The sequence below is a fragment of the Rhinichthys klamathensis genome, unplaced genomic scaffold (assembly GCF_029890125.1).
Source record: "Rhinichthys klamathensis goyatoka isolate OS25496 unplaced genomic scaffold, OSU_Roscu_1.1 h1tg000177l_1, whole genome shotgun sequence".
Classification (NCBI taxonomy): Eukaryota; Metazoa; Chordata; class Actinopteri; order Cypriniformes; family Leuciscidae; genus Rhinichthys; species Rhinichthys klamathensis.
In genome coordinates, this window is record NW_026606706.1 from 688,758 (window position 1) to 704,954 (window position 16,197).

At 36.4% G+C, this 16,197-nt stretch overlaps 1 protein-coding gene across 1 annotated transcript; it reads left to right on the top strand.

Annotated features, from left to right (window-relative positions):
• Positions 1-11,774: 11,774 nt before the first annotated feature.
• On the top strand, positions 11,775-15,633 carry klf5b (Kruppel like factor 5b). Its single transcript, XM_056260652.1, has 4 exons — positions 11,775-11,933; positions 13,067-13,869; positions 14,463-14,522; positions 15,134-15,633. The coding sequence occupies exons 2-4, from the start codon at positions 13,074-13,076 to the stop codon at positions 15,310-15,312; spliced, it is 1,035 nt and encodes a 344-aa protein (XP_056116627.1). The 5' UTR covers positions 11,775-11,933; positions 13,067-13,073; the 3' UTR covers positions 15,313-15,633.
• Positions 15,634-16,197: the final 564 nt, after the last annotated feature.

Consider the following 16,197-nt stretch of genomic DNA (forward strand, 5'->3'; position numbering starts at 1 on the left):
AACATTAAATCATTTATTAATAATTTTAATAAATAAATTGTCAAAATTAGCTTTAATGTAGTGTTATCAGATAAAAGATGATCATATATACTGTAACTGTATCAAACAGAGTTTTTTTTTTTTTTACAGCATGCAAACCCTACATACTACAGCCATTTTATTCAGAGAAACAAACACAGACTATTTAATATGATCGTCCTGATGCAATTTTTTTATTTTCTTTCCTATTCTGATGAATGTGTTTTGTTTTGGTTTTTTTTTCAAAGGACAAGCATTGTTATGATGAACCAGATGTTATACCAGCATTGCACATTCATTACTCCCATAAACCCATCTGTGGAATAGATTTTATGCAAATTTTTTCAGGGATCTGCATAAATAAAGTTCTAATTAATACCTCTGAAGAAACCTCTATACTGTTTGATACTAAAGTGTTCTTAATTATGAAGGGAAAGGTAAGATGCCCCCAGGTAAAACTCAACAAATGGATAGCGATCAAGAAACATGGTGAGTTTTGTACTCCGGACCTTTTGTTCTTATGTGGTGGAATAATAATTAAAACAATGCCACCTAATGTATGACCTGCTGTGATCATTTCTCATTGGATGGCTATTGGATAGATTACTGCTCGCATTATTTAAATGGAATACTAGCCATTCCAGCTATTTAACTAGCGTGTAAGATGCTTAAAATGAGGGGGAAATATTTAACTTATATCTGCCACATTAATATATTTTTGTCTATAACCAGCTAAGGTTTAATTTATTTAAATATATAATAAATAAAATATACATGAATGTCCTACTTGTTTAAAAAGAAAATAATTGCAGAAATGGTGTGGCTTAAGTGTCTAAATACATACAGTGAATCCAAGAAGTGTGTCGTATATATCTGATTGCACTCAATTCCGAACAATTTCCCATGGTACACTGGGAAGTCTATTTAAAGAGGTCTTTGTATCAATACTTCTCAAAAAACCTAATTCATTTCCCCCTTTTTCACTAGGAATGCACAACATGTTTAACCAGATGCCTTTGGAGCAGTGCATTGATTGGCAGGTCTGTTTTTCACCAGACACTGATGACTTTAATGGTGAAGGTGCCCCTTTGTTCAGATTGTATTGACTTGAGCCAGAAGAGGCTTAGCTTTATCATAGTATTCCACATCAGTTTCAGGGCTTAACCAGCGCATTTCACATGACAGTAAATAATACTGTTGGTCAAATAATTCATTAGCACAACAATAAAGAGAATAATAATAGGCAAATCTGTGCGTGTACTTGAAGCCGAGAAAAGAGACGAGTGAAGGGAAGGGAGGGGTAGACAGAGGCTAATAGAGACAGCTTTGTCATGTGATTAGTGGTCTGCTCTGAAGGAATCTGGCCAATGACTAAACAGGAGGAGGTGTGGACAGATCAGCTAATGGCTGGGAATGTGGTGGCTGAAGAGGTACCAGTAACTTTTGTATTCTCTCATACTTCAGCTCGTAATTTTTTTATTCATAATGGCCCGGTTTCACAGACAGGGTTTAGATTAAGCCAGGATTAGGCCGTAGTTCGATTAGGACATTTAAGTAGCTTTTATAAAAGTGTCTTGGAAAAAACTTTACTGGTGTGCATCTTGAGACAAAACAATGGCAACAATGGCACTGACATAACAACAAAACAATGGCACTGACATATTTTAAGATATATCAATGCAAGTTGCTCTCAACATGCATTTTAGTCTGGGAATAGGCTTAAGCCTTGTCTGTGAAACCAGGCGAAAGTATTTCACCCAATAGAGCTTCTAAATTATGTACATACGTAGCAGTGAAAGAGGGTTATTTAGATTAACAATCAGAACTTCATGAATATTCTGAGTAACAGAATCATAAAAAATATATACAATATAGTAGCCCAAAAAACATTTTTGTTTTAGCGCATATTTAAATGGATTTTTGGACACTTAAAAATGAATAACACTGCATTAGAATTACAATGTCAAACCAAGAAGCATCCGTTTTAAGAAAAAAAACCCACTTTTCCATGAAGAAAATTACAAAAATAATGGGATGCACAAGGTCAGCCGATGTTAGATTTTTTATTATATTGTGAATTCTCATTTTTATTACTTTTGCATCACCTAACAACCACTTCAAGTATTTCTTTAAAAAAACTAATAATTTAATAATAATGTAAAGTGTAATCTTTAGCAAATCTCAAAATATCATTTTTTTCATACCGTACATTATAATGTGATGCCTAAATTCATTTGCAGCGTGATTAATGATTAATATTAACTTGCAGCAAAATGATTAATATTAGTCGTTAGTGCTTCTATTTTCAAGTGTTTCAAATTTTAATATCATTCATCTTATCAGTCATAACATGAATAGAATTATTGACTTAACAGTATTGGTGTATGCCTAAAACGTTTGTTGGGTTTTAAATAATACAACAATAGATTTATGCCCAGTTTCACAGGCAAGGCTTAAGCCTAGTCCTAGACTAAACTCCATGTTTGAGCTGTTTCAACTGAAAGCAAATTGCACTAACATATCTTAAAATATGACAGTGCCTTTGTTTTGTCTCAAGATGCACATCAGTAATGTTTTTTATAAGGCACGTTTATAAAAGCTACTTAAATCAATGTATTAACTAAGGCCTACACCTGGCTTAATCTAAGCCCTGTCTGTGAAACCAGGCAATACAGTTTAAAATCGAGACAATATATATATATATATAAGGCACCTGTGGTTCCTCTGCTAGGACACCTGTGTGAACTTGAAGGGATCTGACAGCTGGTTAAAAGTAATTGCAAAAATGTCTGAGAAAGATAGTCCTGAGAAAATCATTTGTTTGCAGATGCCATTTGGCTGAATAAAAAAACGAAGATGAATGTAATTTAAGAATGTCTTATTAGTCTAAATACTTTTTGGGGCCAGTGTAAGCTATTTCAACACATAACATCTGTTCTGTAGAGTATTTTTTCCTGCTCCCCTCCAATCTCACAGCTGAATAGAGGCATAATGATCTGAGCCTTCAGTGAATATTACAGCATTATAATCTTATTCGTTTGATGCAGCAATTGGACAGATGTTCTCTTTTGATTTGACGCTTTTTTGGTTACAAAAAGTCCTCCTCCATGAGGCTTGCAAATATTTACCCATGTAGCAGCGTGAAACTCGTTATCCCGCGTAGATAAGCTTTGTATGTTTGTGCAAAGCATTGCTGTGGCGTTCCTTAATTGCTTCAAACATACAAACCGCTCAAAGACATAAATGCATTGTTTTGAAACAATGTGTTAGTGATAAGCGCACAAATTTAGCTCACTGTTTCAACAATTCAATTATGAAACTTTCTCAAGTGGGTATCAATGTGCAGAGTGGAATTCAATGAAGATTTAGATGACTTTAATGGAACAGATGGTGGTTTTCCTATGTTTAACTTAAATTTTATGTTTTGCACTTTCTTTGTACAATGTAAAATGTATCATTGTGTGTTCATAAAAGAAAGAACAGTGTAAACAAAAACTTGTGTTGTCTTTTTTATTTTATGTTTTTTAATCATTTTGTTCTGCATGGGGAATAGAAAGGGCAATTAATAGTCCATTTGCGCATTTCATAAAATTCCAGGCACGAACCTCGTAAAAATAGTTAATAATATATCTTAGGTACCTTGCTAATAAAATCTCTGAGACCAGAATATTTTTTAACTATCTTGTTCCTTTGAATTTGGATACACTTGAATTCCCATATCATTTTGTTCATTCCAGTGTTCAACAAAAAAGCAGTTTCTGCTATCTCTCTCGCTCTTTCTTTTTTTAAAACAAGGAATGGGTTGTCTAGGAGAACACCTGTAAGAAACAGAGACGCGTACCTGATCCAACCGTCCCAACCAAGTCAATATGCAATTATTTCAACTGAAGATCCACCACTGTCCACATCAAACGCTCTACATTCCTTTGGCAGATTAGCCCAAATTATCTTTTATTATTTTGGCCTGCATGGACGAATTGAACTCTATCTGGTCCACATTGCGTTGAAATTTGAGACAGCTTGAATGGCAGTGGTATGTTTGGAGTTTGGATAATACTTACCTTTTATGAAAGGGCCAACGGCAGCAGGAGATTAATAACTGAACACTGAGTGCCTTTCACTGATACCATCCCTCTGGTCGTCTTGTAAAATCCTGTTGAGAGGTTAAATTAAATTGCTGTAATAAATGTTTGGTTTCAGCAACGCTGTATCATTGAAAATCAAACAAACACCGACAGGCTTCTGTGAGATGAGGATCAGTGAGAGAAAATGAATAGATGAGGAGTGGAGGGGCATGTAGGGAAAGATTATGTACATTGGAAACAGACTTGTCTTCACTTAAACATTAATTAAATTGGAGCTAGAGAAACAATTATATTGATGAATGTTTTTGGAGCTACTGTAATTAAATTAATCCATTTAATTAACAAATTATATTGAACTTTTCCTCAGAGAGCAACATTAGTCTTGTGTTCTCTTACAAACAAGCAAAAAATAATGTTGTGGAAATGATTGCAAAGAACAGAAGGAAATTAAACTGTGTCAGATACAATGCAGAGACAAAGACAAACCGATGAAGTGTGTATTGTCTTCTGTTGTAACACAATCACGGATGATTGTGACGCACGGGGGAAAACATAATTGGATGAAAACTTTTTCATACCTTAATGGGCTACTCTGGAGAGATCTGGTTCCCTCATTTGCAAATTAAATTTGATAGCATTCTGACAGCACATTGCAGCCCTATAAATGTATTTAAATCACTAAATTATTACAACAGCTAACATTATGCTCAAAGAAGCCGTTCAAATACCTTAGAAGGCTCACACTTGGATTCATTATTGGGTACTGTATCAAGGAAATTAATTACATATAACACTCTATATTTTAGTAGCCTACTATTGTAATACTACAATGGCTTACAGCATCTACATATTGTTGTTGTTACTATAGTATTATTAATAATACAAATAAATAACAGAATACAACTGATCAGAATAGAATATGATCCTATTAATAACAGAAAGTATTTTTATCCATGAGATAGATCTCAGATGATTCTGTGTCTTACGACTAAACAATGCCATCTAGAGGCATCAGGCTGACACTACAGTGAGATTGACCAACTCTGACAAAAGCCATGGCCTAGATCAAATGTTCACGATTTCATGTCACCAAGAAAAAACAATGGCAGACAAAAGCCATAACTGAATGTACTATGTAAATCTAGGCGGTATTAATCAACATTTCTGCACACAATAATCCCAGAAGTGACAAAGCAAACATCGTAGAAACACAAACTACGATGCAGAACTACAAACACAGAGACAACTTTTCAATAACATAGCAGGTTAAATTAACTCACCTTGCGTGAAGTTTTCTCATTTGAGTTTCTTTGGATGTTGATTCTTCTCAATCAATTTGGGTGTCCGTCGGACCTGTTTAAAACAGGAGAGTTGCAAACTGTTAACCACTTAGGGAAATGAAGGGAAATAGCCTAGGCTAGCTATGTCCGTAATAATCTAGAATACTACTAGCCTAGATTAGCGTAGAATCACGAAACGCGACGGGATCCAAAGAGGCTGTTCTGTGAAAGGAAAATCAATGGAGTAATGCTGTTGATCTGTTCGCTGAATAAACTGTTTTGTGTAAGCTTGTTTGACAAGCAATAGGTTAAATGAATTGCATTTTAATCTTCAACATATTTATATTACATATTTATTTTAAAGTGCGCCATATTTGGTGTTTACTATGATATTTTTGTAACTTATTTTATATTTCACAGACAATTTTGGTTCAGGTGAGTTAATGACGTCAGTGCCGTGATTGGCTTGGCGCACGTTGTTTTTTTCAACGATATGCAAACGCCAGCTCTTCCTTTAGTATGATCAACTTTTAATGATTTAGGTGACAGTAGAGTCATTCCTATGAATTTCCTTATGCAGTAAAATGTACAGTAGGCCTATGTCTCCAATTAAATGTCTTGGTTTGAATAGCGCTCCAACTAAAAAATAGTTAAACTAGGCTACTTAAAATAGTACAAAAATAGTGCATCTTACTTTGTTCTCTAACTCTACCTCCCAAAAAAAAAAAAATGTATATAGGCCTACCTTCAATCGTGTAGTGTTTTGTTATGTTCCTTTAATATAAAAATATATTATTTAGAAAAGGTGTATTAGGATTCCCATTCATCTCATGTAAATTGTTTGCTTGTATTTTTGCTCACTCAGTTCTTGGCTTGCATGTAGTTGTGGGATCCACCAGCAGGGGCTAACCAGCCAAACCTTCACCCCTTGACAAATGCCAGTTGCTTATAGGCTTGTTCGACTTCATGCAGCTCTGCGCAGACCGATCGGCGGCTGACTTGAAGCAGTGCATGCCGGTTAGAAATGTTGTCCGACTTGATACAGCGCCGACGCCACGTGACTGTGACGTATGCCATCAAAATACCGCGAGAGCGATTCGAGAGCAGCCGGAGAACTCAGCCAGCGCAGCTTCTGAAGAGCGGCTGCTCGGGGCTGCACGAGCTCTGATGACGACACAGCTGTTCCACGATTGGCCGGATTCACCGCATGACAACGATCACGTGCGTTTCGTGTTTATTCTCACACCTTTAGTTCCACTAAAGCTCACAAATCAGTTTTTTATAACAGTAAACACTCTTTTCATGTAGTCGTGATGTTAGGCTATCTATTGTGTTATCTTTATCAAAATAAAAGTGATTATAAAACGTCGACTGCACTTCATTGATAGTGGCTATTTTGAACTTTATTCTTGTTCAAACAGATGCAGTATAAAGCAGTACATAAAGTATTGAATGAAAATGTGTCTGAAACATCTGTGCATTTGGCAAATATTGAATTTATTTCACTTCAGCTGTGGTAAAGTATACAAACACCACGTGAGCGGTTAGCTACTACGGGAACCAGAAAGTGTCCGACTTCACGTCTCCGTTTGCAGCTCCTCCCCGCCTGCACGCGGCTACTCTCGCCGATCGCTTACATCCAGCCGCAGCCGATGTCGAACACACCTAATGATATTCTCCTCCAGGAAGTGACATCATTTTGAGGTAAAAGCAACAACAATGGGGTAAAAAACAAAACAAAAAAAACAGTAAGTCTAAAACAGTAAGGGACTTTTATGGGACTAAAAACAGTAAATCTAAGCAATATGGTTTTATTATGTCTGTGAAGTTTTGTGGTGGTTTGTGTCACTCTAAAACTTTATCCTGTTTGATAAAAATACAGGTAGGTCCTATAATATCCACATTTTAAAAGCTGGCCAAAAAATATAAAAATGTACTTGATCCTGTAAGCTGTCTCTCAGTCTCTCATTGACCAACACTAATTTCGTGTCACTGTATAATTAATCAAGGTACAATTAATAAAGTTTAAGTTATATAAGTTATATTAAGTTATATAAAGTTTAAGTTCACACACACACACCGTGTCTGTCCTAAACCCTACGTCATGAGGACAAAATGTCCCCACAAAGATGGCAAAATCTAAAATCCTTGTCCTTTTTTTGGTCCCCATGAGGAAAACAGCTAATAAATCATACTAAGTGATGTTTTTTTTTTATGTAAAAATGCACAACTTTTTTTTTTTTTATGGGAAGTTTTGGGGGTAGGGTTAGTGTTAGTGTTAGGGGATAGAATATACAGTTTGTACAGTAATTTCATGTCCTCTTTTATGTCCAATTTTATTCCCTCTTTGTATAAAGAAAATAAAACCTATATAACGTCACCTTCCTAAAATAATTTGAAAATGAAAATGACTTGGGTAATTATTTTAGGAAGGTGACAACATGCAAAGGATTTCAGCTAAATCATTATAGAACTTCATATATTCTCAACAGTCTAATACAAATCAATTGGACTTGTTTATTTGTCTATTTTCGGTACTCAGCGAAAAGGTTTTATTCTTTTCTTATTACTTTCAAATTATCATTCTTTTGCTTAAACAGCTGCCTAATTGATGTTTTCATAGAGCTGCTTGGTGAATTTGAAAGATCAAAGATCCACAAAATTATGACAGCAACACATTACAGAAATTAGGCTGAACTTACAGTACAATATTTCAATGTGCCTTTTCCTGGCGGTTTTAAATAGGAAATGCCTACTTGCTTCTGATTCTTAATCTGATAGATGCAGGCTTAAATAGATTAATTATTTTTCTCTTTTTTTACCAAAAGAGTCTAAACAGTATTTATAGTTATTATCACATAATACATTTGTGTAATTCACAAATGTAGTTCATTCAACCAAATTGAGAAGCGAGTCTAACATGTTAGTGTGTGCTCCATGCAGAGAAAGATCAAACGAGTCAGGTTGACAGAGTTTGGCATACAAATCTCCTTTTCAAAAGCCTAAGATTGACTCTCATTCTGTTTACAGCTTTTGCCCTAAATTGCACTCAGAGTACATGCTGAATTTCTGATGACTGCAAAAGACTCTTTGATACTTCTGCTAAGCCAACATCTTGATTTGTTTTTTGCTATTCTACTTATGTCATTTTTACAGTGTAAAAATAAACTAACTTATTTTTCTACAGTCTTTTCTTGCATATCTAGATTACGTTTAAACCCATTTGTCCCATCATACTTAAAATTTAACACAAGTACAGAACAAACTATGATGTCTAGATGTCTCAGTGGTGCTCTGCACATTTCTTCAAACAGTTTGTACTTGTTTATCTACATTTCCCATTTTGAGAAATCCTAAACGCCCACGTGCATGGAAAAAGCCAAAGGTAATTTACACATATCACTCTCTATCTTTTTTTCTGTCTGTGTGCTATTTTCACATGCAATATAAACACATATAGTCACATGGATTAAGTTCTATTCAGTGCCATCAAGCATTAAATATGATCTTAAATAGCTATTTCAGTAAACCACTCGTAATCCCACTCACAATGTGGACTTTCTGACACACCACACCCTCTAAAACTAAACTACAACTTCACACTTGACTTTACTTTTTAAAAATATCACAGAATATGAATGCAATTGCTGATCAATATACAATCCTTTTGAGAAAACCTGTTCTTGTGCATCATGACAACATGTATTGCGAGCTTGACAGTATAACACTGTAACTATGTTATGAATGTGGGGTTAGAATAGAATTCATTTGCATTATACATGGCTAATGTTTTTTTTTACTTGGAAATGAAAAACAATAAGAATTCACAAGCTCAGATTCTCATATCATTCCTATCTGTGGTAAAAAAAAAAGCAAGCACGTGAATTTCACCTTATTAGTCCATGTACAGTAGATGCTCACTTCAGATGCTTTGCATTTTCTAAAGTCTGGCATCTAATTGTCTGAATATTCTGAGTTATAAATGACATGCAACATGAATTACTTGCATTCATATGCGGATGTCCATGTGCCAACATCAACAGATGCTCCCTGGCTGTTATGATCCTTAAATTCTCTAATGAGCAACAGAAAATACTTGCCTTTGATGCACATTCACTGCATAACTGGAATCAGTGGATCTTGATTTAACATTTGGCAATGAGGCATATTGGCAAAACAAAATGTGTTTACAAATATGTCACTATACACTATGGGACTCCATGACAAGTACATCAGCAATGAGATGTATGAAATATCAGTTTTATGCATATTCGTAAATACTCCTCAATATCATAATCAGTATTTTATTTATTTATCCATTTTTGACCAGGAAGGTCCCATTGAAATAAACAAAAGGAAAAAAAAAATCTTCTTCCATTGGGTTCTGGCCAAGATGGCCGTACCAAAGTTTCACATATAATAATACACAACACACAAAACACATTATTAAAAAAAAACATAAACAATAAATAATACGGTGAATTTTTGGGGTGAACTATCCATGTCAAAGTATATTTTACAAAGAAATATTCACTGAATATGCTGCAAATGTGAGTCAGAAAACCAGGAAAGTCTAACTTAAAAAAAGTAACATCATGGGTCCATCACATTGTTCCAGTTTCAGTGGTTTGTCCGGCCCCAGAATAATCTCGAAACCTGTCTAACGTGTCTTTGTTTTTCTAATACATGTGTTTGGTTTTCAAATGTTTCTGTGAAACAGGACAATACAGGTTCACATATGAATAATGGGAACGGCCTTTATTTCGACATCACAATTGATTTGTAATGCTAGCACATACTGTATGTTTTACTTGTTGTAACATTGATTTCCTTTCATAATAAAATGAAACAGAAATTCAGGCACCTTTTCACTAATCAGCGACATTTTGATGAATGGGAACTATATGTAGAACCATTCTGCTACAATAATTCAGCCAGGCAGGCAAACATGCTGGTTGGCTTCTTGCAACTGTAAATTTTGATTTTGACATTTTTACAGCATACCAGTTTTTATGAATAATTTTCAACTCGATTTCCCTTAAGTGACATCAAATATGTCCAAAAATGCCCTTTTGAAGACTACCAAGGCATTCCTTGTGATCGTTTATGATTGTGTGCTATTTTAATCAAAACATTCCTGATATTTTTCCCTGGCAGCAACTTTGCCTACTTCAACACTTCTCCTAGCATGTTGGCATAGAACACGCAATCCACACAGGCAGCTGCAGTGCAGTCAAGCAGTTTTGCATACCAGCACATATGGCCCAAAGCAGAGAGAGACAGAGAGAGTGGAGAGAGGGGCATAAATGTGAATTAACCCATTCCCTGAAAATCCATACTGTATTCACAGGGATTAAGGATTTTATCAGTCAAATACCAAATAACAGTTTTTTAGTTGTGTGGCTTATCTGGTCTGATTATCTTCAGGTGTTGTTGGGGAAACAGTGTCATATTAATATTAATATTAAGATGATAAGGCCATTATTTGAACATTTTGGTAAATAATTTCAGACTTTGAGTTTCACTTTATTTATATAGCCTACTATAAAACTGAAAATATAAAATATAAAAAATAAGGTGTTTATAAGGTGCACAGGGAAAGAATTCCCTCTGCAGATCATTAAATTTGTCTGGATTTTGGTTAAAAAAAGTTATATTTCTTCTTACATTTTTGTTATCAGCTGTGTGCATTGGAGTGTTTATGTAGCATTTTGTGTTTTTGGTTAATGACTCGCATTATTTAAGCGTCACGTGTGTTATGATGGAGTTTTTTTGTTCGTTCGTTTGTTTGTGTGTTGTGTGTGTGAGAGAGAGAGAGAGAGAGAGAGAGAGAGAGAGAGAGAGAGAGAGAGAGAGAGAGAGAGAGAGAGAGAGAGAGAGAGAGAGAGAGAGAGAGAGAGAGAGAGAGAGAGAAACTGCTATGTCTTGATTGGTCACAGTTACTGGCCAATTTTGATTAACTTTAAAGATCTACCTGTGTGATTATGTTTTTTTTTAAAACATTTAAATAGCTCAAATAGGTTGGTATATTAACGCTATCATTTAATGGCATACATTTAGTCACTAAAGTGTCTGTATTTGTATGGTAAAGTTCTGGCAACTACAGCAACCAGTTGTATAAATATAATAATAAAAATAACAACAAAGACAACAACAATAATAATTAATAATATTGTTTTTTTTTTACAGTGCATTACCATGTTTGTTTTTCTTTACTAGACTATAACAGATCCTGAAAACCTGTTTGGATGAATTACTAAATGTATGATGACAAAGCCCCGCCCCGTTTTGGGGCATTGAAACGAGGCAGTTGCGTAATTTGTCTTGTCAAACGCGTAAAGCGCTTGACATCTCTGGCTGTCTGTCGTGTCGTTTGCGGCATATTATGACGTGATCTCCAGTTTATTTCAGCGGAGGACATGCGTTATGGGCAACGCTTTGTTGAGCAGGATCCACGGCTAGAATAAAACACCTCTAAGAACTGAGCGCGGAATTGAGAAAGGACGATTACAGTGGATTTAATGACAGTCCATCAAAGCATCACATTCTGGTAGAGTGAATCTGCAATCGCATGTTACATTGGTAAACAGTGCTGGGTGCCATGCTTTCCGAAATGCAAGTGTTATTTATGCTTTTGATCTAAAGCGTAACATGATCGCTGCACAGCTTACATTTTATAGTAATGTTTTCTCATGGTGTTCTCCAGTATATATTAAGCATGCTGGATGAATTGTGCTGAACTCTGCTCTGACCTTAATCTGAAAACTCCATAACAGCAGAGCAGCTGTAGGCTCTAAATTCAGATGGAGTATTTCCTAGTTTATGGATGGCAGATAGAGAGAGAGAGAGAGAGAGAGAGAGAGAGAGAGAGAGAGAGAGAGAGAGAGAGAGAGAGAGAGAGAGAGAGAGAGAGAGAGAGAGAGCTTGCATGGGGGTTCCTTCTTCGGTGTAAGGTAGCAACAAGCCTAGAGTATTTAGACATGCACACAAGCTGACTTGTTGACATAAAAATGACAGGAATATTACTAAGTTTGTGTTGATCTTTCAGTTTGAGAGTGTGGATCTACTGTACAGGTAAACATAATAGAAAAAAAGAACGGTCAGGTTGAAGATTCATTCCTCTGAACTTATCTTGTAATTCTCAGGAATTTCTGCCTTGTTTACTTCAAAGCTTAAAGGATTATGCGAAAGTGGATTAAAATATATAATAAGTGGAGAAAGCTGTCAATTAGGTTTCCCATGTCAATGGCAGTTGCTTGGCTGGAAATATACTGTGTTTTGAGCCAATCAGCTGAGTCGTAAATACCATGTGACTAATGTCTGTAGTGTGTCATGACAATGTTGATGGGAACATAAGAACTCACACAGTCCCAAAACCTTCACTGAGTGACTGAACTGAACTGTGATGTGAAAGACGACAGATGTTTTGTGCTTTTAAAAGTCCTCAAAAAAAAAAGATTCGGACATTGGTAAAAACTATAATCTGATATATTTACAATTTTGGTCGAATACAACTAAGTTACAGTTACAGTATCCACCAGCTATGGACATGCTAAACTGATAAATCTTTATTAATACAATTTCAAGGATTATTGTTGGAAATGGCTGAACAAACTTGTTTCTTTTCATGTATTTTATGTGCAATTTGTGGTGAATGAAAACCTATTTTTTTCTGACCCTCAGATCAGACATGGATGGATACCTGCCGCCTCAGTTTCACGTTTTGTCAGACCATAAGAAGTTTTGTCAAGACAATTCCCTGACGATGGACCAAGGCGCGCCATACAGCATAAACATGAATGTTTTTTTACCTGACGTCACCTACCTACGGACCGGCATGTGTAGACCCGTTCGGTCCGCAGCGACACAGATAAAGACGGAACCGCTGCATACGTCTTTCAACTACTCCAGTTGCCACGGCTCCGTTGCGCCTGCCATGACGCACACAGAGTACATGAACCTCTACAGCCCAGCTGCGGAAACGGGTAACAATGTTTACGTCAAGCACGAGACCCCATCCCTCGAATTCCCAGAAGTCCCTCTGTTTCAGCTGTTGAATTCGGAGCTTGAGCCCAACGTGCCTGGAGGCCACTCTTGCACAGATTCCCACAATGCCGCATGCTCTCCGATGTCAACGTACAATGGCATTAACCCACCGCCCAGTCATGTTGCAGAAAGATCTCTTTGTAACATGGGCAGCAGTGGATATTCTCTACCTGCCCAGTTTGGTCAGCATCCTCAGAAGAGGGCGGCCTATCTACCACCATCCCCTCCCAACTCAGAACCGGGCAGCCCAGACAGGAGGAAAGAACTGGTACAGAACTTATCGCCACCTCCGTCATACGCTGCCAGCATTGCATCTAAAATGTCGTGTCTTACTCCCGGACCAGCACTTTCTGTCCAAACACAAGCAGTACCTGCCCAATACAACCGCAGGAACAATCCCGATCTAGACAAAAGGAGGATACATCACTGCGATGTACCAGGTAAGACTGAATTTAGCATCTAGACACTTTAGTATGTGAACATAGTATACACTTTATTTGACATGATATTCAAGGTCTTAGAAGGAAGCCACGGCTTTTTCCAAATAAATGACACAGCGCAGGCTTAAATGGCTATTCAGGTGATTTAACGTTGTTGAATAGATGTTGTGGACTGACGTGACTAATCATCTGGCAATTACCGGTCTAGAAGTTGGACTAAGAGGCTTAGGACACAATGGCATAACCTTTTGACATTGTATATGAAGCTGCTGGACAAGTCAGAGCTGGCCAGAATGTTAAAGCAATAGTTGACCCATTGTTTACTCACCCTCTCATCCAGACCTGAATGATTTTATTTTTCCTGTGGAACACAAAGGAAGATATTTTGAAGAAATTCTTTTCAAAACGACTTTTTGTTATGGAGAAAAATCACTTGAGACATTTTTCAAAATATCTTCTTTTATGTTTCACAGAAGAAAGAAAGTCATACTGGTTTTGGATAAACTATCCCTTTAATGTTCATATAATGGATATAAGGTTTAATGGTAAAGGTTATGATGATGTATACTAACATTTATTGTATTATTTTCCAGGATGTAAGAAGGTATACACCAAGTCATCACATTTGAAGGCCCATTTACGTACTCATACAGGTAAGTAAGACTTTTAATAAGCAGCAATATCACACAGACAACAGAGCTGTTCACACAATTTTCAGTGTGATATTGCAGTCATACAATAGTTCAATAAAGTTGACTAAACAGAATTACACATTTAGTGATTTGATTCTGATTCACAAGCTCTCTATTTTGAGTCATTCAGGCATGTTATAATGTCCCTGGTATGGTATGGCATGGTATAACTTGATACATGGCAAAAACATTAGTTAAAAACAACATTAGTTAAAATCAACCCTCCCAAATTATGCAGTTCAATTGCTATTTATTTTACAGATATACTAATCAAAATACGACAAAAAAAAAAAAAACCTTTACCAATTTATTCTGTAAAACATTGTAATATTTTATCAAATTATAATTATTATTCATGTTTTTTTTTCTCCATGTAAACATTTCCAATTTCCAATTTGACGATGATGTGGTGTAATGGGTGTAATTTGTTTGTGAATCAGATAATAATAGTCGCGCTGCATGTTATTGTGTACAGCCCATTAGGACTGACTCAATGGAAAGCCAATGTTTTATCCTACCGAATTGTGATGGTGCTCTCCCCTCAAACTGAATTGGCCTGTGTTTTTTTGCAGGCGAAAAGCCATACAAGTGCTCATGGGAGGGTTGCGACTGGCGCTTCGCCCGCTCTGACGAGCTAACGCGCCACTTCAGGAAGCACACGGGGGCCAAACCTTTCCAGTGCGCCGTATGTAGCCGTTGCTTCTCCCGATCGGACCACCTGGCCCTCCACATGAAAAGGCACCAGAACTAGAGCTGCCCGCTCTCGTTGTTCTGACGGCGCCGCGGGAGGGCTATCAGGACCTCTGCTGATGATACTAATTAGGATTTGGGTGTGTTGGTTAATCTTGGGTTTTGGCAGTTCGTCAGGTACAACAGGACCAAACCCTGCCGTCGGTACGGCTCCTGTGGTCACAAAACCAGCTAATTGATGAGAACTTGGCTCATTTGCCAGTTGGGACATTCTTTTGACATGTTTTTTTGTTTCTTCGTTTGTCTGCATACTTTGAGGTCATTATTTATGACATAACTACTTTTAATGTGCCTTTTTTACCTTATAGAATTGAGGTGCCACGTAAAATATACAATGTGCAAGATCTTGTGGGCAGTTTTACTCCACTATAGTAGAATATTCTGGGTTTAGTAAGAAGTTAAGCTTAATTTACATCATTTGTGGTGTAATGTTGATTAACACAAAAATAGTTCCCTACAACGTCCCTAGTATTCTTTTTAAAAAACTATATAGTAAATCAAGTTTACAGTGGAAGTGAATGGGGCCAATTTGACATGTGGAGCTTATAATTTTATATAAGCACTTGCATTAATTCTTCTGTTAAAACTTGTGAATTATTTGAGCTGTAAAATTGTTCTCATATTTTTATGGTCGTTTTAGAGTTAAAGATGTTGCTTTGACATGGTAACAAAGTTTTCACACTAAAATCATGTTAAAACATTCGTTACGTCTCGTGGCTATACAATTGAAGCATCGAGAATTTAAACGTTTACAAATTGGCCCCATTGAAATTGAGTTTTGTGGTACCACAGGTTCTGTTAGCTGAGCTTAACTTGTATTGAAACCATAATATTCCTGTAAGCGACTACTCGTACTTGTATCACAAGGTAAATAATATCAAGACAG